We start from the raw sequence: 25702 nt of genomic DNA, 5'->3' as shown, positions 1-25702 counted from the left end.
AGCGTTCAATAAATGATTGATTGAATGAATGAATGAATTTTTTGAGCACTGACTGAGTGAAGAGCACTGTACTAAGTGTTTGGGAGAGTACACTATAACAATAAGCAGACACATTCCCTTCACACAACAAGCTTACAGTCTAGATTGGGAGTCAGACATTAATATAAATAAATAAATTACAGGTATGTACACTGTAGGGCTTCACTTTGCTCGGCCTATTACCTCATCTGAAAAATGGGGATTAAGACTGTGAGCCCCATGTGGAACATGATTACCTTTATTCTATCTTGGCTCTTAATACAGTGCCTGGCACATAGAAAGTGCTTAACAAATAGAGGCCAGGTTCTCTGACCCTCAGGCCTATGCTCTTTCCAGTAGACCGCACCACTTTTCTTGGCCTCATTTGTGATCCCTTGCCTCTCTTCCTCCCTCTTCCCCCACCTTCACTCCCCCTAAGAGTGTGAGTCCATTTGGGACAGGGACTGTGTCCACCCTGTTCAACTTGTATCTACCCCAGTGCTTAGAAAAATAAACACTCAACAAGTACCATAATAATAATTATTATTATTTGGGCCTCCCCCAGTTTTAGTGTCCCCACTTTGCAAAATTCTAAAGACATCCCCATGGTTGTTTCCTGCACTACTTACTGGTCACTCGGAAGAATTACCCCTCGTCTGGTTTGTGTTCAGTCTAGGAGCCCAGAGAGGGACAGAGGCTGTGTTCGATCTGCTTTTCCTTTATCCACCACAGTGCTTAGCCCAAAGGACAGCACAGAGTAAAAACTTAAAAAATACTATCTTTTTTTTTTTTTAAAAAAAAAGGAGTGCCATCACAGCGGGAATATTCCAGCATTGTCACCAAAGTCCAGGGTCACGGGAGCAGTGTGGGGCCTAGAAGAAGTCTGAGGGATTTCTCTGGCTCCTGAATCCTATCTGGGCTACAGCATGCAGGTCTATTCTAGTTTTCTGTGACCCCCGGGGATCCCAGTTGTGATGCATCAGTGTTCTGGAGTCCAGGAGGAGGAGGGGGTCCCTAACCCGGTTAGCTGCGGGGTCACCTGTGGTGTGGAAGGTGTCCTGATGGCATCTGTCCCCATTAAGGTGGCACTCATGTGACAACCAGCCCTGATAATTGCCGCCAGTCCTGGGGTCCCAGAAGCAGGTGCCTATGTCATTAAACACCACCACGACCACCAGCACTGAGTTCTTAAGTCAGTGGCACCCTCAGCCCTGCTCCTTGCCCTAGATTTCTGCCATCTGCTTATCCATCAGCAGTCTTTGGGGCTCAGCTGCTGATCCCAACAACCGAGTCTGAAGCTTCTGCAAAATTGCACAGGTGCTGGATGGATGCGAAGTTTTGTGGGGACCGCATGGCGCAGTGGATAGAACACAGGCCTAGGAGTCAGAAGGTCATGGGTTCTAATCCCAGCTCCGCCACTTATCTGCTGTGTGACCTTGGGAAAGTCACTGAACTTCTCTGTGCCTCAGTTACCTCATCTGGAAAATGGGGATCGAGACCGTGAGCCCCACGTCGGAGAGGGACTGTGTCCAACCCGATTTGTGTATCTGCATGAGAAGCAGCATGGCTCAGTGGAAAGAGCATGGGGCTTTGGAGTCAGAGGTCATGGGTTCAAAACCTGGCTCCGCCACTTGTCAGCTGTGTGACTTTGGGCAAGTCGCTTAACTTCTCTGGGTCTCAGTTACCTCATATGTAAAATGGGGATGAAGACTGTGAGCCCCATGTGGGACAACCTGATCACATTGTATCCCCCCAGTGCTTAGAACAGTGCTTTGCACATAGTAAATGCTTAACAAACACCATCATTATTATTATTATTATTATCCACCCCAGCGCTCAGTACAGTGCCTGGACCTTAGTAAGTGCTTAACAAATACCATAATTACTATTATTATACAAATAATAATAATAGTAAACATGCTGGTCCCAAAGGCCAAAGCTGGGGACACTGAATATCCACCTGAGGGCCAGAAGTAGATAGTCCTGGATCCCCTTCCTCCTCCTCCTCCTCTTCCTCCTTCACTCCCCGTCTAGCACTGGATTCGCTCCCCTGCTGCCACTAGGGACTGTATCTGATCTCCACTTAGCCACTGGCCTCCTCTCCTTCAACAGAGATGATAATAATAATAATAAATAATAGTATTTCATAAGCGCTTACTGTGTGCCAAGCACTGTTCTAAGTGCTGGGGTAGATACAAGGTTATCAGATTGTCCCACCTGGGGCTCACATTGTTAATCCCCATTTTACAGATGAAGTAACTGAGGCACAGAGAAATGAAGCAACTTGCCCAAAGCTACACAGCTGACAAGTAGTGGAGTCGGGATTAGAACCCACGACCTCCGACTCCCAAGCCCATGCTCTTTCCACTAAGCCATGCTGCTTCTCACAGCCACGCTGCCTCTGGGGAGCAACAATGGCAGGCATTGAACAAACTGGGCTTTTACCTCCCTCCCCTTTTATTGAATGGAGCTGACAAATAGAGAAACAGTTCAAAGAAGGGCCAGAGTGGAGGAAGAGAAGCCAGAGCCCTGGGCGAGCCCTGGGTAAGTCATGGATGAGCCATGAGAAGAGTAATCAGACCTCAAAGCAAGGGTTGACTTTGTAGGATTAATCTCTTTGGCAAGTGCTGCCTCAGTTTCCTCCCTCCTGGGCGCCATTTTTTAAGGGCGCACTCTGGCAAAGGAGGATTGGGTGATGAGTTCCTAATGAAATTCCTCCTAACTTCCCATTAGAGCACCAGTTCCTTGAGATCAGGGACCATGGGTTCAATTTGCAGTCTATGCTTCCAGGCACTTAGCACAATGCTCTGCACACTGTAAAGCTTACCCCAGTATTATTGAATGCTTAACTTTTGACTTGTTAGAATCCAGTGTGGTATTCAGGGAAGAGCTGGGTAGGCTACTGATGCCTGCTGTGTGACCTTGGTCAAGTCTCTGGTCCTCAGTTCCCTCATCTGTAAAATGGGGATTGAGACTGTGAGCCCCACTTGGGACAGGGACTGTGTCCAACCCGATCTGCTTGTATCCACCCCAGCGCTTAGTACCGTGCCAGCCACATAGTTAAGAACATAACAAATACTATTATTATTTATTATTATTAAATCAACCAATCTTAAGGGCCTCAGATGAAAGGTACTGACACGATCCCTGTCCACAGCACGCTCACAGTCTAGAGGGGGAGGCTGTGTGTCTGCACGTCTGACACCACTGCAATATACACACCACTGTACCCTGAATCTGGGGAGGCTTACACAGCTGAAGAAAGACTGCCTTTTTCCCAAACAGTGTTTCAGCTCAAATGTGGGCTGAAAACACACTCTGTGGTGGAATAAAACAGCCAATCAATCATGGGTATTGATTGAACACCTACTACAGGCTGAGCACTGGGCATCTGGCATGGCCTCTGACTTTCTAAGCTCATGGATGGGTGAGTCCCATTCATCAGTGATGTTTATTGAGCGCTTAGTGCAGAAAACTGAACTAAGAGCCTGGGAGAGTACGACAGAGTTGGTAGACATGTTCCCTGCCCACAGGGAGCTTAGAGTCTAGGTGGAATTGGTATTCTAGGCTTCCAGTCTAGGTTTTCGTGGAAAGACCACCTTCTGCTCCCCCGCCATCATGTCTTCGGGACGTGATGAAATTTGGAGAAGCAACATGGCCTGAGCAGAAGGATCCCAGGCCTGGGAGTCAGAGGACCTGGGTTCTAATCCCAGCTCTGCCACTTGTCTGCTGTGTGACCTTGAGCAAGTCACTTCACTTCTCTGGGCCTCAGCTACCTTACCTGTAAATGGGGATTAATCCTACTTCCTCCTATTTAGACCGTGAGCCTCACACAGGACAGGGATTGTGTCCAACCTGTTTACCGTGTGTTTACCCCATTGCTGGGTACATTGTTATTGTTATAATTATGATATTCCATTTTCCCCTCCTCAGACTCCTCTTCTGGACCGACTGGGACGCCACCTTTCCACGCATTGAATCCGCCTCCATGAGCGGCGCTGGGAGAAAGACCATCTACAAAGACATGAAGTCGGGGGCCTGGCCCAATGGGTTGACCGTGGACCACTTTGAGAAAAGAATCATCTGGACAGATGCCCGGTAAGGAAACTGTCAATCCATCAATCAAAAATCAGTTTATTAATTATTAAATAATTAACTATTTATCTATTTATGGAGCACTTTTTAAGTGCTCTGCACTAAGCACTTGGGAGAGTACAGTATAACAGAGTGTGTAGATACATTCCCTGTTCACAACAAGCTTGCAGCCTAGAGGGGAACTTGTTTCACTCCATGTCAGGGAATCAAACCACGGTCTTCTGCATGACTCACCCTTGTAATATTGAAGAACGTAGGCTGCTTCTTGTCCCTGTCTTGCCTGCTCTGGGAAAACACCATCATTGGCTGAGAAGCCATAGGGTAAATGTAGTGATGGTGTTTCTTAAATTCTGATTGTACACTAAGAGCTAGAGTAGCGCCGGGATAATCAGATCATCGGACACAGTCCCTGATGTCTTATCTCCATTTGATGAAAGAGGAAATTGAGGCTCAGATCACTTAAGGAGCTTGCTTAAGGTCACACAGCAGGTCGGGGTAGAGCTGGGAAGAGAGGTATTCCTGGCTCCCGGGCTGCGTTGGCAGCTGCTTTACTCTTTGGATGTCACATCGTCATGAGCTGATTGTTATCAATATTACTGTTATCCTTCAGTGACTGATAGGTTGGAAGTGACCTTGGTGCTGTTCCTCAGAGATAGAGCATTAGGTCTCTCTAGCCACCTTTGAGACAACGCTCCCTGAGGAATGGCCTGTGACCCGCTTGTCTCCCATCACAGATCCGACGCCATTTACTCCGCTCTCTACGACGGGTCGGGTGTGTTGGAGATCATCCGTGGGCACGAGTACCTTTCTCATCCCTTTGCCGTGTCCGTGTTTGGGAGTGAGGTCTACTGGACGGACTGGAGGACCAACACCCTGTCCAAAGCCAACAAGTGGACGGGGCAGAACGTCAGTGTGATCCAGAAAACCAGCGCCCAGCCCTTTGACCTCCAGATCTACCACCCGAGCCGCCAGCCCCCCGGTGAGTAGCTTCCAGGCCTCCATCCACAGGCAGCCCTATGGGCTGGCTTGGCCTCCAGCCTGACCACCCAGGACATTGGCTCCTTTTGGGTATGTGAGAACCCTGTGCCCTCCTGGACACCCACCATCAAGTCCAGGGATGGACCGTCCATGCCCCTCCCAACTCCATTCCTCTCTCCCCAGTGACCCAGAACTGATTACCCAACACCCATGATGCACCCTCCTCACTCTCTGACTCTTCCCCAGTGATGCAGTATGGACTCTTCAACACCCCTGACTCTCCCCTCTCCATCTCCAAATCTCCCCCAGTGAACCAGCCTGGGCCATTCGACACTCCAACTCTCCCCTCTCCATCTCTGATTCTCTTCCAGTGATCCACCTTGGACCATCTAACAACCCTGACTCTTCCCTCTCCATCCCTGACCCCCTCAGTGACCCAGCACGGGCCATCTAGCAGCCCTGACTCTCCCTTCTCCATCTCTGACTCCTGCAGTGACCCAGCATGGACGCTTATCCATGGGTTAGTGCTTAGAACAGTGCTTGGCACCTGGTAAGCTCTTAACAAGTACCATAATTATTATTATTATTATCTGTCCAAACCCCTCTGGACCTGCTGGTGTTTCCAGTTGCACAGCTCCCTGTGCCCACCCCTAGTTGGGGAAGGGTCTGTGCCCTGGGCCGCAGAGCTGAAGAGTGGGGCCAAGCATAAACTCACTCTTAGACCGAGGAATCCATAAGATTACAACTCATTGGCTCAGGAGCACATGGAAAACAAGTTTTGGTTTCAGTCGCAAAAACAAGCTTGAGGGTTACCTTATTACGTTGAGCCAGTCAGGCTACAGGCAATTTCCTATTTGTTGGCATTACCTGAACATTCAGAAACATGAATTATGGATGATTGTAACCTTTAAGGAGAAGATGGTTTTCTGGGTTTCTACCCAGAGTTGTAAAGTGGCTCCCTACAGGGTGAAAGAGGCTGTGGGTGACAACTAATCTCTGAAAACATATATCATCTTGGTAGTCTTTAATCAGTGGTGTTTACTGAAAGCATACTGTGTGCAGTGTGCTATACTAAGCACTTGGGTAAGTACATCACAATAGGGCTGGTAACAGAATCCCTGCACTCAAGGAGTTTACAATCTAGTTGATTGTTTATAGATTATGGATTACAATGTAGTGCCTTGGGTTTTGTTGAGCACAGGCTCGTTGTGAAGCTCTGTACTGAGTGTTTGGGTGAGAATAGCAACAGGAAGCCATACATTCCCTGCCTACGAGGAAGTCTCTCTCCTGCATCTAGGTCTTGTTATTTGGTAGGTGATGAGCTGAATGTGATTGATACTGCAAAGGATATGGTCATTAGATGTGCAACAAGCATTGCATTGTCTGCTTCAGTGAAGGGAAATTCTTACACCTCGAAAGAGCGTGTTTTCCCCAAGGACACAATGACGATGGAGCCCATGACAAAGGTGCCCAGCGAACACAAGAACAATAATGCAAAACCTATTATCCTGTGAATAATTATCTGGAGGTGGTGAATAAATGGATATGTTAAAATATTCATTATATACAGTGCTGTAACTAGGAAAGTATCTTTCCATAAATTATAGAGCTAAAGGTTAAAAATGCTCCAGCTCTCTGCTTCCCTTGGGAGGCATTTCATGGGCTTCCACCATCCGGATGTGGACAAGTGAGTCACTGACGTGTCCACGTGCCTGGTCCGAGCCCCGGACAGCTGTCATTCGGAAAGGCTGGCGATGCCCTTTCAAACATTCCTCCCTCCTGAGGGGTGGAACCCAGGGTCGGGGGCTTTGGTGGGGCTGTGGAGGCATGTTGAGAGTTGAGGCCTATGTGGAAGACATGTGGGCATGCATGTTTTGAAGGTGTTTTGGGCAGATGCATGGGCAGGCATATTGGCCAAACATGTTGGTACCAAGCCCCACGAGAACTGGCACTTGAGCATTGATCCCACCGATCCCTCCTGCGCTTGAGAGAGAGAAGAAACCTCCCATCCCCACATCCCCTTGTCCCCAATAATAATAATAATAATTGCGGTATTTGTTAATTGCTTACTATGTGCCAAGCACTGTACTAAGCCCTGGATTAGATACAAGTTAAACGGGTTGGACATTGTCCCTGTCCCATGTGAGGCTCACAGCCTTAACCCCTATTGAACTGATGAGGAAACTGAGGCACAGAGAAGGGCATCCAAGGGTGCCCAGCAGACAAGTGATAGAGCTGAGAGGAGAACTCAGGTCCTTCTGACTCCCAGGACCAAGCTCAATCCACTAGGCCCCATTGCACACTGAGGTCAGAGAAGCTGGACGGCGAAGCCAATGCCCAGGTGACCACCGTCAAATAAAACAGGGACCTGCCACCCCTGTCACCTTCATAACCCACTCAGACCTCCTCATAAGGCACTGGGGAAGCAAACACTAAAAGCAGGAGACTCCAGCCCCCTCACCCCTTGAGGAGTTGCAGTCCAGAGGCAGGGAAAGTGGCAGACCAGATTTGACCTCTATACATGTGGAGTAGGAAGGCCGTCACGGCCACAGCTGCGACCAGCCAAAGTGAGCTGAAGCCAAAGAGGGATGGAACCAATGTGTGGGTGACTGGAACGAAGGGCCGACTCCTGCCTCAGGGGCAGAGGGCAGCTTGAAGGGATGTGACCTGTGGCTGGGGAACAATCATGGAAGGCCTCCTAGAGGAGGTGGCTTTCAAGGAGGTTTTGAATTGGGGAGAGGACTGGGAACTGTCCAGCTCCTGTCTCCTTCCCCCCTCCCTGTGGTGAGCTCCAAAGTTTGAGGCCATCACTTCCCCAGCCTCCCTGCCCAAGTAACCACCTGGTCAGTTGGGAACGAAGGATATGGAGAATCCTAGAGATGGAGAATGGCTGGCTTGGAGGAGCGAGCCTCCTAAATTCAGGCCATGGTCCTTGCAGGAATCACTTCTAGATATGCTAGATCTCACAGCCAGGATTCTCACCGAGCATCTGGGACCAGACTACTCCAGTTCTACCCTGTGCGGGGAGCTGGGCTGGCTCCTAGTGTGTGCAAAGGCTGCACTGGGTGCCTCCTGCTACACTATACTGGTTGCCTACTGTGTGCAGAGAACCATACTGGGTGCTGACTGGGGCAGAGCTCTGTACTGGTCACTTCTTCATAGTTGAACGTTGTACTGTGTGCTTATTGTTTGTGAAACCAGTAGTGGTCACCTCCTGAAGTAGCGTGGTCTAGTGGAAAGAGCACAGGCCTGGGACTCAGAGGACTTGGTTTCTAATCTCGGCTGGACCATGTGCCTGCTGGAGACCATGGGTTGCTCAACTTCTCTGTGCCCCCCTTCTCTCATCTGCAAAATGGAAATTCAATACCTGTTCTCCCTCCTACTTAGACTGTGAGCCTCAAGTGGGACCTGATTGTCTTATTTCTGCCACAGCCTTTAGTATGTCTCTTTGTATGTAGTAAATGCTTGAAAAATGCCATTATTATCAGAATTATTATTATCATCATTATTACTGTGTGCAGAATCTAGTCCTGGTCAATCAGTGAGTCAGTTGTATTTATTGAGCACTTAATGTGTGCAGAGCACTGTACTAAGCACTTGGGAGAGTACAATACAACAATAAACAAACACATTCCTGGTCCACAATGAGCTTACAGTCTAGAGGACAAGCTTAAGTCTTACAGGAGAACTTGGAGAGCAGCTAAAGTACTGGCCTTGAAGATGATCTTGCCATCCACCCTCCTATGAGCATGTCCAAAGAATCGACACCTTGCGCTGAAATTCTCTACTCTGTTATAAATACTCTATTTCCTGAATCACAGGATGCAGTGACTGTCTCACTTAGGGTGGTATTTGCAGCTCCAGAGTGATAAAATGAAGAGTAGGTTGTTAAAGAATACTTATTAAAAGGATAAATCATTAAAGAAAATACACACGCTTCTAGCATGTTGGCATATAAGGTGCATTTCAAGAGACGTTGGGGATAACCTTGTAGGTGGTATCATATGGAAGAGTGAACTGAAACTTCATTTTAGATTAGAGGAATATAGGTATGAGCTCCATATACAACTGGTTATTATCTTGTATCTACCCCAGCACTTAATACAGTGCTTGGCATATAGTAAGCCCTTAACGAATACCACACTTATCATTAATTTTAGGTCATCTCCAAAGAATTAGTAGCAGAAATGCAGTTCACTGGATACCTACAAGATGTGGTATGCTACCTGAGTTCTTGGGAAAGTGCAATAGAAGGATACATCTCTGTCCACAAGGAGCTTCCACTCCAATGAAGATTGACTAGATGCTAAATGACTACCATCATTATGATTAATCATCATGAAATGATACTCATTTAGCATCTAGTCAGCTTCCATTGGAATGTAAGCTCTGTTGGGGCAGAGCAGTATCCAAGGGTAGATCCACAGTAACTACCATCCCTGGCTCAAACAGGGCTGGGTGTCTGAGAAGGTTTAAGTCTAGGGCTTGGAAAGGCCTCCTTTGTGTTGGACTGCCATTTTTTTTATAGTATTTGCTAAGTGACCTCTGTGTGCCAGGCACTATTTTAAGCTCTGGGGTAGATAGGGGCTAAGCAGTTTGGACACAGTCCACGTCCCACATGGGTTCACAGTTTAATCCCCATTTTAGAGGTGAGGTAACTGATGCACAGAAAAGGTAAGCGACTTGTCCAGAGTCCCCACAGGAGACAAATGGTGGACCTGGGATTAGAACCCAGGTCCTGTGATTCCCAGCCTGTGCTCTATCTATTAGGCCTCACTGCTCCCCACCTTAGTGCCATTAATAATAATTATGGTACTCGTTAAGCGCTTACTATGTGCCAAGCACTGTTCTGAGTGCTGGAGTAGATACAAGGTTATCAAGTTGAACGCAGTCCCTGTCCCACGTGGGGCACATAGTCTTAATCCCCATTTTACAGATTAGGGAACTGAGGCCCAGAGAAGTGAAGTGACTTGCCCAAAATAACAGAGCGGACAAATGGTGGAGCCGAGATTAGAACTCATGACCTTCTGACTCCCAGGACCGTGCTCTATCGTGGCTCAGTGGAAAGAGCACGGGCTTTGGAGTCAGAGGTCATGGGTTCAAATCCCAGCTCTGCCATTTGTCAGCTGTGTGACTTTGGGCAAGTCACTTAACTTCTCTGTGCCTCAGTTACCTCATCTGTAAAATGGGGATTAAGACTGTGAGCCCGACGTGGGCCAACCTGATCACCTTGTAACCTCCCCAGCGCTTAGAACAGTGCTTTGCACATAGTAGGCTCTTAATAAATGCCATTATTATCATGTTCAAGTCACTGAAAATGACAGTGTGGCCTAGTGGAAAGAGCACAAGGATGGGATTCAGAAGACCCAAGTTGTACCCCCAGTTCTGCCACTAGAATGCCGTGTGACCTTGAACAGGCTTCGGGCAACTCATTTAATCTCTCTGAGCCTCAGTTTCCTCATCTCTAAAGTGGAGATAATAATTTCTGCCTCTCTGTACCTCACAGAGTTGTTGTGAGCACGAAATGAAAGAACCAAAGTGAAAGCCCTTTAGAACAATAAAAGTGCTCTACACAAATCACGGTGTTATTCTTCCTGTAAGGCACTCATGGAAACGGTTTAAATCTTGGCATCCATAGAGAACAAAAAGGGGCTTGCTTCCTTGAAAACATAAATTGTTCTGTGATTAATTCCGGTAGTTTATCCTGTCACCGGGGAGAAGTGTGTCTCCTTGTTTGTGTTGGTCACAGTGGCAAAGCACAGGCTGGATAAGGCTGGAGGGCCTCAGAGAGTTTGGAAGTAGGTCTGTTTCAGAGCCGGGAAAGCTGGGGCAAACAGTGCTACTGCGGTGCTTTCCGTGTTTCACCTACAGTGGAAATTTATTTCTCCCATCCTGATGAGGAACCCTGGGCCCGATGGTTATGTAGCAGTCCATCGATTGTGTGCCAGTTAAAGAGCATACAGTGGGTAGTGTGCCTGCCCGCTCAAAGACTGAAAACAAAAATGTGGCCCCTCGCTCATCTCCAACCTATTTAAACAGGTCAATGAACAGTAGATGATGGAAATGGATGATATTTGTTCTAGGTGGAAAATAAAATGTGCCTTTTGTAGACTGGCCTGGGTCCGTCCCCTCTGACTAGCAGGCAGTGTATGGGGCTCAGTGGGTAGCAGCGTTTCAGGGTTACCGTCATTATCATGTTTGTGATCTCCTGCCTGGATCAGGCCTAACTCGGCCTAGCAAAGTGTAAGACCCTTGGGGAGCCTTTTGAGGAAGAAAAAGAAATTGTCCCTCCCCTCCAGAAGCTTTCCATCAGCGGTGGAGCCGGAGGATGTAAACAGATCCTAGTTATACACGGTTGCGCATGCCTGGAATAAGACAACAGCATGGCATAGTGGATCGAGCATGGGCCTGGTAATCAGAAGATCATGGGGCTGCTGTGTGACCTTGGGCAACTTCTCTGCACCTCAGTTATCTCGTCTATTAAATGGGGATGGAGAATGTGAGCCCCACTTGGGATAGAGACTATTTCTAACCTGATTTGCTTGTATCAACCCCATCACTTAGTACAATGCTTGGCACATAGGAAGTGCTTTATAATACCACAATTATTATTATAGTAGGAGACCAAGGAAATGAGGACCAGATAAGGTGCTGGGGTGGCTGGCTGATGAGGTGCTTGAACCATTAATCACGGAACCTGTCTTGAGGAGGTGGCTCTGTAAGAAGGTTTTATACTGGAGGAGGGAGAGGCTGGCTTGGAAAGGGGAGAGGAGTTGCAGAACAGAGGCTGAAAATAAAGGAGTATGGGCCAGCTGGGAGGTTTGCTTGGGAGGAGCAAAGATTGCGAAGGGAGAGGAGGAGGACAGAAATAACTCTGAGCCAGTGGTGTTAATAAGAATGGTATTTGTTAAGCGCTTACTATGTGCAAAGCACTGTTCTAAACACTGGGGAGGTTATAAGGTGATCAGGTTGCCCCACGGGGGGCTCACAGTTTTCATCCCCATTTTACAGATGAGGTAACTGAGGCACAGAGAAGTTAAGTGACTGGCCCAAAGTCACACAGCTGACAGTTGACAGAGTCAGGATTTGAACCCGTGACCTCTGACTCCAAATCTTGTGCTCTTTCCACTGAGCCACGCTGTTTCTCTAGTTAGTCTGTGTTAGTCTGTGGCGGATTCTGACTGCCAGAGCTCTTTCTTATTTTTTAATGGTGCGTCTTTCCCATACTCGCTAAAGGAGACATGGCCTATTGGAGTCAGAAGGACCTGGGTTCTAATCCTTGCTCTTCCACTTGTCTGCTGTGTGACTTTGGGCAAGTCACTTTGCTTCTTTGGGCCTCATTTACTTCACCTGTAAAATGGGGATGAAAACTGTGAGCCCCATGTGGGACATGGGCTTTGTCCAAACCTAACCATCTTGTATTTACCCCAGCACTTAATAAGGTGCCTGGCACAAAGGGAAGCCTTAAAAATGTGCCGTTAAAAAATAAGAAAGAACTCTGAGCCAGTGGTGTTAGTCTGTGGTGGGTTCTGACTGCCAGTTTGTTGAGGAAATCAGAAGGTGAGTCCTCACCCCTCCTCTGCAGCCAACGCAGCACCCTCAGGAAGGGCCTCGTGCTTGCAGAGAAGTATAGTTTGCATACGGGACAAGGAGGGGTCTATGTGGTGAGGGGCCCCCATCAGGGCCATCTTCCATGAATGCTGCTGCCGCCTGTCCATACCCTCCCTTGTCTAAAGTGCTAAAATGTTGGGGCTGAGATGAAGCTCTCAGGAGGAGCTCTGGGGATGGCAGCAAAGGTGGTGGCTGTGTGGGGGTTCTTCAGACCCGCGCTAACTGATGGAGCGGGGTGGGGAGGGAGGGGGTGTCAGGGGGGCATCACAGCCAGTCCCCTGCCACTGAGCAAGGTGCCAGGTAGATTGTTCAAGCCCTGCTGGTGACGGAATCAGAAGAAAGTGCACAAAACTTTCTGACTTTAAAAGATAATGATGATGATAATGATAATTGCGGCATTTATGAACTGTATTAAACTGTGTTGGACCTGATGATTACAGGCGTCAATCTTGGGACTCGTCCCACTCCATTCCACGTCAGTGGTATTTTACTAACCATTTATTTTACTGAGCAGTTTAGCCTGCCGAGGCAGGACGTCAGCCCAACTCCCTGCTGTGCCCTTCCTGGCTTTTCTTGGCTTCCCAATCCTCTCAACTCCCAACAAAGGAAGCTTGTGCTTTCATCTTTCCCATACTCGATTTCATCCCAGCATCGATTTCCTCCAGACCGACCTCCAGCCAAGGCGATGCTGAACTCAAAGGCAAAGAGCACCTGCTTATCTCTCGTGGGCACGTGTGGCCTTTTGATCTGAAGGTAGGGAGACAGGGTGGGGCTGGGGACACTGAGGCCAGGGATTGCATGGCTGTGGACCCATCCAATCCCACTGAGGTCTGTCCAGTTGAGCTTTGTCAGTTGCTTGCGTCATGTCAGCCCCTCAGATCCAGTACCAACCGATTTTCTGGGAGTGCCTGGCGGTGCAGATTCAGCGCCAGAGCTCTCCTTTGGGCTGGCAGCTGATTCCTGGTAGAAATGCCTGATGTTTGCAAACTTCCCGTGGTTTAAAAGGTGGGACCCATTACCCTTAAGATAATTATAAGAAAAAGTTTATCTTGACGTTTCCGGTTTTCATTCTGGGGATATAAAAGAATCAACTTACATCTTGTGCTGGGCTGGAATGCAGTTGTTCAGGGAGGCTCAGGATCTGCCTTTTAGACTGGAAATCAGAGGATGCTAATTAAAGGCAGTCGATCTGCCTGAACTCTGAAATGAGCTTTTGTGCTGATTGTTTCACCCCCTAGAACACACCTCAGTCTTGGGAGAGTGCATAATTAGCAACCGGTTCCCTTAGAAAATTTGAGTTATCATCGTTCTTTTCATTTCCCTAATCTTCATTTATTATGTGCCATAGGGAAAGATTGTAATTACCCCGCTTTCTAAAGATATTTGTCCCCTTACTTGCTGAGGTCGCGCATCCTTACCCTGAGGAAGTTTCCTTGGCTTCCTCTTGGAATGGTTTCTCGCTTGGTGGTCATTCATTCATTCATTCATTCAATCATATTTATTGAACACTTACTGTGTGCAGAGCACTGTACTATGCACTTGGGAAGTAAAAGTTGGCAACATATAGAGACGGTCCCTACCCAACAACGGGCTCACAGTCTAGAAGAGGGAGACAGGCAACGAAACATATTAACAAAATAAAATAAATAGAATAGTAAATATGTACAAGTAAAATAGAGTAATAAATCTGTACAAACATATAAACAGGTGCTGTGGTGAGGGGAAGGTGGTAGGATGGGGGGGATGGGGAGGGGAAGAGGAAGGAGGGGGCTCAGTCTGGGAAGGCCTCCTGGAGGAGCTGAGCTCTCCGTAAGGCTTTGAAGGGAGGAAGAGAGCTAGCTTGGCGGATGTGTGGGAGGGTGGGCATTCCAGGCCAGGGGGAGGACGTGGGCCAGGGGTCAACGGCGGGACAGGCGAGAACAAGGCACAGTGAGGAAGTTAGGGGCAGAGGAGCGGAGGGTGCGGGCTGGGCTGTAGAAGGAAAGAAGGGAGGTGAGGTAGGAGGGGGTGAGGTGATGGAGAGCCTTGAAGCCGCGAGTGAGGAGTTTTTGCCTGATGCATAGGTTGACTGGTAGCCACTGGAGATTTTTGAGGAGGGAAGTAACATGCCCAGAGCGTTTCTGCACAGAAATGATCTGGGTAGCAGCAAGAAGTATACACTGATGGGGGGAGAGACAGGAGGATGGGAGATCAGAGAGGAGGCTGATGCAGTAATCCAGTCGGGATAGGATGAGAGATTGAACCAGCAGGGTAGCGGTTTGGATGGAGAGGAAAGGGCAGATCTTGGCGATGTTGCAGAGGTGAGACCAGCAGGTTTTGGTGACGGATTGGATGTGAGGGGTGAACGAGAGAGCAGAGTCGAGGATGACACCAAGGTTGTGGGCTTGTGAGACGGGAAGGATGGTAGTGCCATCTACAATGATGGGAAAGTCAGGGAGAGGGCAGGGTTTGGGAGGGAAGATAAGGAGTTCAGTCTTGGACACACTGAGTTTTAGATGGTAGGCAGACATCCAAATGGAGATGTCTTGAAGGCAGGAGGAGACACGAGCCTGAAGGGAGGGGGAGAGAGCAGGGGCAGAGATGTAGATTTGGGTGTCATCAGCATAGAGATGATAGCTGAAACCATGGGAGTGAATGAGTTCACCAAGGGAGTGAGTGTAGATAGTGAACAGAAGGGGACCAAAAACTGACCCTTGATGAACCCCTACAGTAAGGGGATGGGAGGGGGAGGAGGAGCCCACAAAGGAGACTGAGAATGAATGGCGGGAGAGATAAGAGGAGAACCAGAAGAGGACGGAGTCTGTGAAGCCAAGGGTGGATAGTGTGTTGAGGAGAAGGGGGTGGTCCACAGTGTCGGAAGGCAGCTGAGAGGTCGAGAAGGATTAGGATAGAGTAGGAGCCATTGGATTTGGCAAGCAGGAGGTCCCTTTTGGTCCCTTTTGGCCTTCTGCCCCCCAGGTCCTGTTGCTTCGCTCTGAGAAGCAGTAGAAGAGCATATCCCAAAAGCAGTCAGTGAACAGGCTCAAGGCCCCGGAGTGGGGCTGGGGCAATACACACCGTGAAAGAGTACAGGCCTGGGAACTAAGAGATCTGGGTTCCGATCCCAGCGCCACCACCTCCCTGCCATGTGGCCTGGGGCAAGTGACTTGGGTTCTTTGGACTTCAGCTTCCTTAGATGTAAAATAGGAATTCAATACCCATCTCTCTTCCTTTGTGGAATGGCAGTTGTGATTCCCTCAGGGGACCCAAATGATATCTAATCTAATTGAATGATATCTACGACAGCACTTAGCATGGTGCTTGGCTCGTAGTGAGTAGTTAGGAACTACCAAAAATATTATCATTATTATTGTTATTATGATTATTATTATCATCATCATCATTATCACGGAATGGGCCAGAGCAGCTGCATGACCAGCCGATGGTGGATCCTTCTGTTGACTGATCCTTGCTCCTCCTACTGTTTTATTTGTTTTATTGATCATATTTGTTGAGTGCTTACTATGTGCCAGGCACTGTTCTAAGCAGTGGGTTAGATTACAAGTAAATCAGGTTGAACACAGTCCCTGTCCCACCTGGGGCTCACAGTCATAATCCCCATTTTACAGTTGAGGGAACTGAGGCACAGGAAAGTGAAGTGACTTGCCTAAGGTCACACAGCAGATAAGTGGAGGATAAGGGATTAGAATCCAGGTCCTTCTGAGTCCCATTGCTCTATCCACTAGGCCGCACTGTATGTGTTTGCCCCCTACAGTCTCCTGGCAGGGCCCAAACCCCCAAGGACCCACCACCCACCAACCCCAGTTCCCGCAGCTGAGCCCTGATACGTCCACGGAGCTGAGCTAGGCTACCAGAGGGCTCCTTCTGCTTCCGGCCTCCTTCCACTTTGCTCTTCCATTTTCTCCAGTTGATTCTCAGCAGTTTGTCCTATCACTTCCCCAGCAGCTAAATTAAGCTGTAAATAATGCTTTCCTAAATTGACTTTCCTGGGAGAAAGGGCCATTCGTGAGTCTTTTCAACTCCTTTGGTTTTCTCCCCAAGGAAGCAAGGTAGGTTTTATGTTTGATTAAAAAGGAAATGCTTGGAGACAAGACCAGCTTTCTGGATGGTGAGTTTCTTCTATCGTGGGAAGAGATCATTGGGTATTAGGAGACGGCTTTATACTGAGGCCTTATCAAAGACAAATGGCGTGCCACTTCTGAGAATAATCCTGAACCTTGGGAAATGAGCTAGCAGTAATTGCTTTAATGGTGTCACTGACTGCGTCTCCCCAGCGGAGAACTCTGATCCCCATCTTGAAGGATGAATGTTTCCGTGGGGTTGTTACAGGCTTGTCTTTTGGGAGACAAAGAGTCTTTGGAGGATGTTCTATGCCAAGATGGGCATCTTTGAAAGGAAACAGTCATTCCCTCCCCCACTCCCAACCCCAGGGTCAAGGAGAAGCAGAGTGGTTTACTGGATGGAGAACAGGCTGAGAGTCAGAAGGACCTGGGTTTTAATTCTGGCTCTGCCACATGTCTGCTTTGTGACCTTGGACAACTCATTTCACTTCTCTGTACCTGATTTACCTCATCTGTAAAATGGGGATTAAGTCTGTGAGCCCCATGTGGGAAAGGGACTGTGTCCAACCTGATTAATTTGTATCTATTGTACCATGGCAGGGACCAAATGCCCAGGGATCCCCCTTGGGCAAGTTGCTTCATTTTTCTGTGCCTCTGTTCCCTCATCTGTAAAAGGGGATTAAGACTGTGAGCTCCATGTGAGACAGTGATGGTGTCCATCCCGATTATCTTGAATCCACTCCAGTGCTTAGTGCAGTGCCTGGGACATAGTAAGCGCTTAACAAATCTCACAAGTATTATTATTAAAGATGCTACCAGTCAATCTATCACTGGGTAGAGCACTGTACTAACAGAGGTAGAGTTAGTAAGTGCTTAACAAGTACCATTATTGTTATTATCATGAATCGGTGGTATTTATTAATAATAATGATGATGGCATTTTTTAAGTGCTTACTATGTGCAAAGCACTGTTCTCAGCACTGGGGAGGTTACAGGGTGGTCAGTTTGTCCCACGGGGGGCTCACAGTCTTAATCCCCATTTTACAGATGAGGGAACTGAGGCCCAGAGAAGGTAAGTGACTTGCCCAAGGTCACACAGCAGATAAGTGGAGGATAAGGGATTAGAATCCAGGTCTGACAATTGGCGGAGCCAGAGTTTGAACCCATGACCTCTGACTCCAAAGCCCGTGCTCTTTTCACTGAGTCACACTGAAGTACTTACTGTGTGCCAACTGTGTATATTGGGAGAGTACAATGTAATGGACGCAATCGCCCACCCACAAGGAGAGCCCCATAGCAAATGCCACTGATCAATGGATGAACGGGATGGATGCATTGACTGAAGTTGCCTTTTCTACTTGTCGCTCTTCTCCGTTCCTGCACCAACGGGGGCCTGCAGCTCCCAACCCCTGCGCGGCGAATGGCGGCCGAGGCCCGTGTTCCCACCTGTGTCTGATCAATCACAATGGCAGCGCTGCCTGCACCTGCCCTCACCTGATGAAGCTCTCCCCGGACAAGAGGACGTGCTACGGTGAGTGTCCAGCCACACGTCCAGGGCTCTGCCACTGACCTAACCGGAGCTGGGGCCCGGCACCAGCCCGGCCAGGGAGGCCCAACCTCCAAAAACAATTCCTGAGCCAGGAGAGGGGGAGGCCTGCCTCTCGAGAGAACGATGTTTCATCTACTTTCGGTGATCGACAGAGTCTTTAAATTCCACGATAGGTGGCACTTGGCTATTTATTACCGTGTTTGTGTTCCTCCCTTTCCTCATGAATTCGGCATGTTAGCGCCATTTATCTCTGCCAGACAGGGAGATTTATAAGTGCAAAGTCCATCATCAGAAAATGATGATGTAAGTAACCTGCATAAGAGAGGCATACTTCACAGCTTTAATCTCTTTGCGCTGTTCCTCTGAAGCCATTTTAGCCTCATCTGAGGGAGGATTAGCAACTGGGTGGAAAAAAAAATGAAGCAGAACGTGTAACTGTGCAGGATTAAAAAATGGGTATTTTCGGGTTGAGTCGTAGGAGAGATGCCCCGCAGCTCTTGTCTTGCCGAGCCTTGTGATAGTTTTATTTTGAGCCTTGAAAGAGGATCAGGGAGAGGGATGGCCAGGCTTGGAGTGGATTCGCCCAAAGGAGAGCACAGGAGGCAACACCAAACCAAGCGTTGCGTCCAGGTTGCTCCCCTCTGTGTGGTCCTAGGACCCCAGACTCACTGGGAGGAAGGCATGATAGAAGTGCCAATTGATGAAGTTTCTAATAATAATAATAATGATAATTGTGGTATTTAAGTGCTTATTTCATGACATGCACCAGACTAAATACTGGGGTAGATACAATATCAGCAGATTGGACTCAGTCCCTGGCTGACATGGGGCTCACAATCTAAGAGCTGTGAATGTCTGTGAAAGAAAGAAATGTAATGTGGACAAACCAAAAGCCTAGAACACGGGCCTGAGAGGAACAGGATTTGGGTTCTAATTACAGCTCTGCCACTTGTCTACTGGGTGGCCTTGGGCCTCAGATTCCTCAGCTGTAAAATAAGGAGTAAATAACAGTCCTCCCTCCTAGTTAGACTGTGAGCCCAATGTGGGACATGGGCTGAATCTGCCCTTGTTATCTTGAATTTAACCCAATGCTTAGTACAGTGCTTGGCACAGAGTAAGCACTTAATAAATACCGCAATCATTATTATTAATAACTGGGTGATGGGTCAAAGGGATTATATCGCTTTCCTTAATCCAAAAGAGCTAATTGTATTATTATTATTATTGATTGTTTATGGCCTCTCAATCTCCACTTAAGGGGAATGAGATAGAGACAAGGATTTAGAAATAGTAAATATCATGATTTGACAATTTATCCTGGAGCTGCGGGTGGGTTATTTGCATCCAAGACCCCCTGCTGCCCTAGAGAAAGCAGTTTACCCCTCAAGTTCGGTTTTGTAAGCCCGCTAATTGACAACAGTGAAGCTTCCTCCAGGCCAGGCCCCATCTCCCTTCAGTCACTGTGTCCAGGAATAAATTTGTTTGGAACCTTGAATTTGGTTAATGTCTGCAGTGGAGAAATGAACTAGTTTTTGGCATCTCTCTCACTCTCTCTCTCTCTCTCTATCCCTCCCTCTCTCCCTTTCTCCCCCTCCCTTCCTTCCTCCCTCCCTCTGTCTCTATCTATCTCTCCCTTCCTCCCTCTCTTTCAGAAATGAAAAAATTTCTCCTTTACGCAAGGCGCTCGGAAATCAGAGGAGTGGACATAGACAATCCTTATTTCAATTTCATCACTGCCTTCACAGTCCCCGACATCGATGATGTCACAGTCGTAGACTTTGACGCGGCCGAGGAACGTTTGTACTGGACCGATATAAAGACCCAGATGATCAAGCGCTCTTTCGTTAATGGCACCGGCTTGGAAACGGTCATCTCGAGAGGTGAAGTGTCAAACCATGGCTTCCCCAGAGCATCACTGTCATCAGGTGTTGATTTGGATGAGTCAGAGATGTTCCCAGGGTGTAGATCCCTCCTGATTTCCAGCCTGTGGTTCTGGGCAACAGGAGTAGAAAATTGGCTTTGAATTTCAATGCTCATCAATAATACATTCCATGCAACAATTATAATCATTGAACTATTAGGTTTCCTGACTTAATACCACTGGGTGTTCAAGTATGATGAAAGTTTACGCACTGTATTTCATTTGATCCTTTTCCAATGTTCTAATAATGCTAATCGAATTTGGGACGAGTGTTTTTTGGCGAAACTGCAGTTTTAAATAGATTACCTTTTTCCTTCAGCTTAGTAGGTGGATACAATGAAACTTCCCTTCATGAATTGCTCTGAAGGATACACTTTAAGGCACAAAATGGAATTCTGGGAACTCCACACTGCAGCAAACCCAAACCCAGCCCACCCCATGGGGAGAATCTCCCAGGGGCTCTAACCAAGATTTGGATTGAGACAGTACTGAAAATAGATCACTTCTTTGGTTAAAGAAGGTCATCATTGCCATCAATACGTATTTGTTGGAAGCCTGGAGAGTGCTTTATGAGGTGCTGTGGAATAGAAAGCAGGATTACCTATTTTTCAGAATATTTCATAAGTTATCTTTTTCCCAGAGGCAAAATTTTCAGGTAAGCAAATTGATCTGAGGCTGAATGGTGCCTGTGCTCTACAGTCTGTGCCGAATTCTAAGATGGCCAGTGAAGAAGAAATTTGGATGGACTGGTCTCTAGGTGTCTTCTGAAGAGAACTCTCCTGGCTGGTCAGTAAGGGGAACACAGGCACGCACAACCTCCTCCTCCCCTCATCTTGGCCCCGGTCATTCTGCAGTGCTCTCTGGGGCTTACTCAGCCTCCCACCCAAGTACTGTTTGATTTCCTTTTTTCTGGAACAGTTTTTCCAGTGCCTGGCAATGAAAGACAAAGGGAAAAACAACTGGATTTTGGAGACTGACCCAGAATGATGGACTCAAGGAAATGTGGTCCCAAAATAGCTGAGATATGTTGGAAGCACTAGAATGATGAAATTCACTAGACTGGACCTTTTCCGCTTGCAGCTTGTGAAAGTTGGATGAGACCTAATGATAATAATAGTCACTGTACTTGTTAAGCACTTACTATGTGCCAAGAACTGTTCTAAGCACTGGGGTAGATACAAAGTAATCAGGTTGGACATAGTCCCTGTCCCACATGGGCTCACCCTCATTTTACAGATGAGGTAACTGAGGCCCAGAGAAATTAAGTAGCTTGCCCAAGGTCATGGTGGAGCCAGGATTAGAATCCGGGTCTTTCTGACTCCCAAGCCTGTGCTCTATCCACTAAGCCACACTGCTTCTCGTGCTTCTAAGGCTCTGGCATTTTCCTTTTGGATGATGTTGAGGGTAGGAAGGTCAGACCCTTGCCATAGAGTCAGAAAGGAGAGCAGTGAGTGATCCAGATAGCTCATGTGGCACCTGCAGAGAGACTGGCATCTACAAACTCTTACCCCAGTTGCCACCCCAGAAGTCCCTGATGCTATTTCATCTGTCCCACTCCCGGGGCCACCTGGTGATCCAATCAGTCAATCAATGGAATTTATTGAGTGTTTACTGTGTGCAAAGTTCTGTACTAGGCACTTGGGAGAATACGGTATAATACAGTTGATAGACACGTTGCCTTTGCACAATGAGCTTACAGTGTAGAGGGGGAGGAAGACTTGGAGACAAATAAATAAACTATGGATAATAATAATGGTATTTGTTAAGTGCTTACTATGTGCCAAGAACTGTTCTAAGCACTGGGATAGATACAAGGTTATCAGGTTGTCCCACTTGGGACTCACAGTCTTGATCCCCATTTTCCAGATGAGGTAACTGAGGCACAGAGAAATGAAGTGCGCTTTGAACAGTGCTTTGCTTAATAAATGCCATTATTTTTAAAAAGTGACTTGCCCAAAGTCACACAGCTGACAAGTGGCGGAGTCAGGATTAGAATCCATGACCTCTGACTCCCAAGCCCATGCTCTTTGTGGGACTGAGTGAGGGGTGAAAAAAGGGAGCCAAGTGCAAGGGTGATGTCAAAAGGAGTGGGAGAAGAGGAAATGAGGACTTAAGGCTTTGAAGGAGGGGAGAGTAATTATCTATAGGTTATGAAGAAAGAGGCTGTTCCAGGCCAGAGGCAGGATATAATAAAATAATAATAATAATAATAGCTTTTATTGAGAGTTTATTATGTGCAAAGCACTGTTCTAAGCTCTGGGGAGGTTACAAGGTGATCAAGTTGTCCCACAGGGGGTTCACAGTCTTCATCCCCATTTCACAGATGAGGCACAGAGAAGTTAAGTGACTTGCCCCAAGTCACACAGCTGACAATTGGCGGAGCCGGGATTTGAACCCATGACCTCTGACCTCTGATATAGTGAGAAGTCAGCAACAAGATAGACTAGATCAAGGTAGGGGGTGAATAGATTAGCATTAGAGGAATGAAGTTTGTGGGCTGGGTTGTAGTAGAGCAGTGAGGTGAGGTAGGAGGGGGCTGGGTGATTGACTGCTTTAAACCCAATGGTAAGATGTGGGAAAACATGAACTGAACATTTTTGTAGAAAAACTCATCTGGGCAGGAGAGTGACATATGGACTGGAGTGAGGAGAGACAGGAGGCAGGGAAGTCAGCAAGGAGGCTGGTATAGTAATCAAGGCGGGATAGAAGTACTTGGATTAATGTGGTAGAGGTTTGGATGTAGAGGAAAGGGCCTTTTTTAGTCAGGCTGTTCCCCGGGAGAGGAGAGGCAGGACCTGGTGGCGTGGGAAGTGTGTGGGCAGTGCAACCCTGATGCTGCAGAGGATTGGTGTTTCTGTTGGTCTCCCAGATCGAGATTGGGGAGGGGATCGTTTAGAGGAAATGATGCCTTCTGCGAGGAGTCCCCTTCTAAACTCATCTGGAAAAATGTCCGGCAGCAGGTAGAATTTAAGTCCCTCAATGTCTCCAGTGTGGGAGCCTAGGATGTTGAGAGTGTGAACCTCGTGTATTAAGAGTGTGAGCTCCCAGTGGGACAGGGCCTGTGTCCAACCTAATTAGGTTGCATCTATCCCAGCACTTAGAACAGGGCGTGGCACAAAGTAAATGCTTAACAAGTACCATAATTATCATAATCAGGAAGCAGAATGTGGAAGATCTCACTCGGACTTGGCAAATAGTCTGCAATCTCCCAGCACCCTGTTTGAGCAACCGCCACACTTCTGACGCTCCACCAGTCAACCCTTTCAGAAAGAGGGAAACAGTCCAGCTCTTCATGCCAGACTTGGCAACCCCTTCACCCATCTGGGCGATGACCATGAGATTTCCTCCTCCGAGAGACTGGGGCTTCCAGATTGGGGGAGCTAGGATGCAAACGGTCACTTTGGTCAGTCTGATAATCACCTGTATAACCTGAGAGCTGACTTCCTTCTTCGAAGAAGACACCACTGGACAATGAAGGTCACCTCCAGGCAAAAACACGGGCGTGGGGCCTGTGGTCCCAAATACCCTGTGTCATTTCAGTCTACTCCTCCTGAGCATTAAGAAGTGAGCTCGCTGCATGATGGTATTGCTTCGGCGCTGATTGTGGCTTCGGGTCCTGAAAGGGCTCAGCAGCCAGACATGAATGATTATTCGAACCTTGAGAAGGCCCTGTGAGGGGGTTGAGATGATGATCTTGTGCAATTTCAGTTAACAAACTAATGAGCAAATTACATTGTTTCCCCAAGGCAGAAAATAACTCACTTGGAGGGAGAACAGAAGAAGGAAACTCTTGAACTTTTCAATGACTCCTTCCTGTTTTTTCCAGACATCCAGAGTATCAGAGGGCTGGCTGTGGACTGGGTGTCCCGCAATCTCTACTGGATCAGCTCCGAGTTTGATGAAACGCAAATCAACGTGGCTCGGTTAGATGGTTCTCTGAAAACCTCCATTATCCACGGCCTGGATCGGCCACAGTGCCTAGCGGCTCACCCAGCCAGGGGGTAAAGTATGATTGTTTCTATCCTGGATTTTCCAATGCTAACTTTTCCATCATCTTCCATTAAGCCTTACCCACCGATGCAGAAAGCTTTTACATATATGCCTGGAGGACGAGCTATAGTAATTTCGTCTCCGGAAATTGACAAGGTAGACAGATATGGATTGGAGTTTTCTGATGGGCTTTATGAAAACAGAGGTTACCAATTATTGTAGCATTTCATTAGCTTGTGTTTCTAAAATTCTTGGCGGGTGGGAGCGTGGAGGAGAAAGCAGATGTAGAAGAACGGAGGGTTACATGGAAGCTGTTGAGAGCACATGGGTTTCCATCTCGCTTTAGCTTGTGGGTTTGCATGTGCCGGTTTCTGGTTGCCCAGGGAGGGTTTGGTGGCTGGTGATCCCAGGGTAAGGGACCCCGGGTTGTCCTGTGGGGGACACTTTCTGCTCCTCCGGGACTAGTCCAGGAAACCCATTGGCAGGGCCAACCCTGCCTTCAAACTGCCTTTTTTCTTTTGCAGGAAGCTGTATTGGACTGATGGGAACACGATTAATATGGCAAACATGGATGGCAGCAACAGCAAAATCCTCTGCCAAAATCAGAAAGATCCAGTGGGTAAGTCCCAACCCCACTATCCTCTGGGAATCACCATCTCAGACTGGTCCAGGCGATACTGCCCCTGGTTGACCCCAGAGTGGGTGGGGATTTCTGGACTACAACATGTCCACCCAACTCAGGGTTGCTTGGTGGGGCAAGATTTGCTCTTGCTGGTTCAATTGAATCAGGAATGATTGTGGACTAGAATGGAATTAGGCACACTGGGGGCACAAGGGCATTTGTCAGCTTCTGAAGATGTGGCTCCTTTCCCATTCCTGAGCTCGATCACCACTATCATTTGAGCTCCTGCCAAGGACAGAGCCCTGGACTAGATCTTAAGTAGCAAAAGCTTTGCCCACCTCTCGCCAACAACCTGCCTCTGGCCTGGAACTCCCTCCCTTTTCCTAACTGACTGCTGATCACTTTCCCCACCTTCAGAGTCGCACATCTCCTCCAAGAGGCCTTCCCCAGCTAAGCCCTCATTCTCACACTCCCCTCTGTGTAACCTTCGCACTTGGATTTGCACGATCTACTCACCCCTCCCTCAGCCCCACAGCACTTATGTACAATCCATAATTTATTGTTTGATGTTAATGCCTGTAAGGTCATCGAGGGCAGGGAACATATTTATCAACTCTATTATATTGTACTCTCCCAAGCACTCAGTACAGTGCTCTGCACATTCTAAGTGCTTAAGACGATTGAATGTACACTACAAGTAGAAGATATGGCCCCTGCCTTCGAGGAGCTTGCCTTCTAAATTTGGAAACCATGAGGCATAATCCACTGGGAACGAGACTGAAAGAAAAGAAAATGAACTGGTATATGCTGTGTGGCAAAAGCTTCCAAGAGACTTGAAAGATTGAGTGCAAGTTATT

The 25702-nt window shown here is 47.8% G+C and overlaps 1 protein-coding gene across 1 annotated transcript in view; it reads left to right on the top strand.

The window, feature by feature from the left end:
- The window catches only part of LRP1B (LDL receptor related protein 1B), a 564327-nt gene that overhangs the window by 332097 nt on the left and 206528 nt on the right, over window positions 1-25702 (top strand). Inside the window, exons 26-31 of the mRNA XM_038750885.1 lie at window positions 3952-4116; window positions 4848-5092; window positions 18163-18294; window positions 19965-20192; window positions 24060-24234; window positions 24748-24842. Coding sequence (XP_038606813.1) covers window positions 3952-4116; window positions 4848-5092; window positions 18163-18294; window positions 19965-20192; window positions 24060-24234; window positions 24748-24842 — 1040 coding nt within the window. The remainder of the gene's footprint in view (window positions 1-3951; window positions 4117-4847; window positions 5093-18162; window positions 18295-19964; window positions 20193-24059; window positions 24235-24747; window positions 24843-25702) is intronic.

This window comes from Tachyglossus aculeatus, chromosome 9, assembly GCF_015852505.1.
Source record: "Tachyglossus aculeatus isolate mTacAcu1 chromosome 9, mTacAcu1.pri, whole genome shotgun sequence".
NCBI lineage: Eukaryota > Metazoa > Chordata > Mammalia > Monotremata > Tachyglossidae > Tachyglossus > Tachyglossus aculeatus.
The sequence above is the reverse complement of the archived record's forward strand: the minus strand, read 5'-3'. Positions and strand labels throughout refer to the sequence as shown.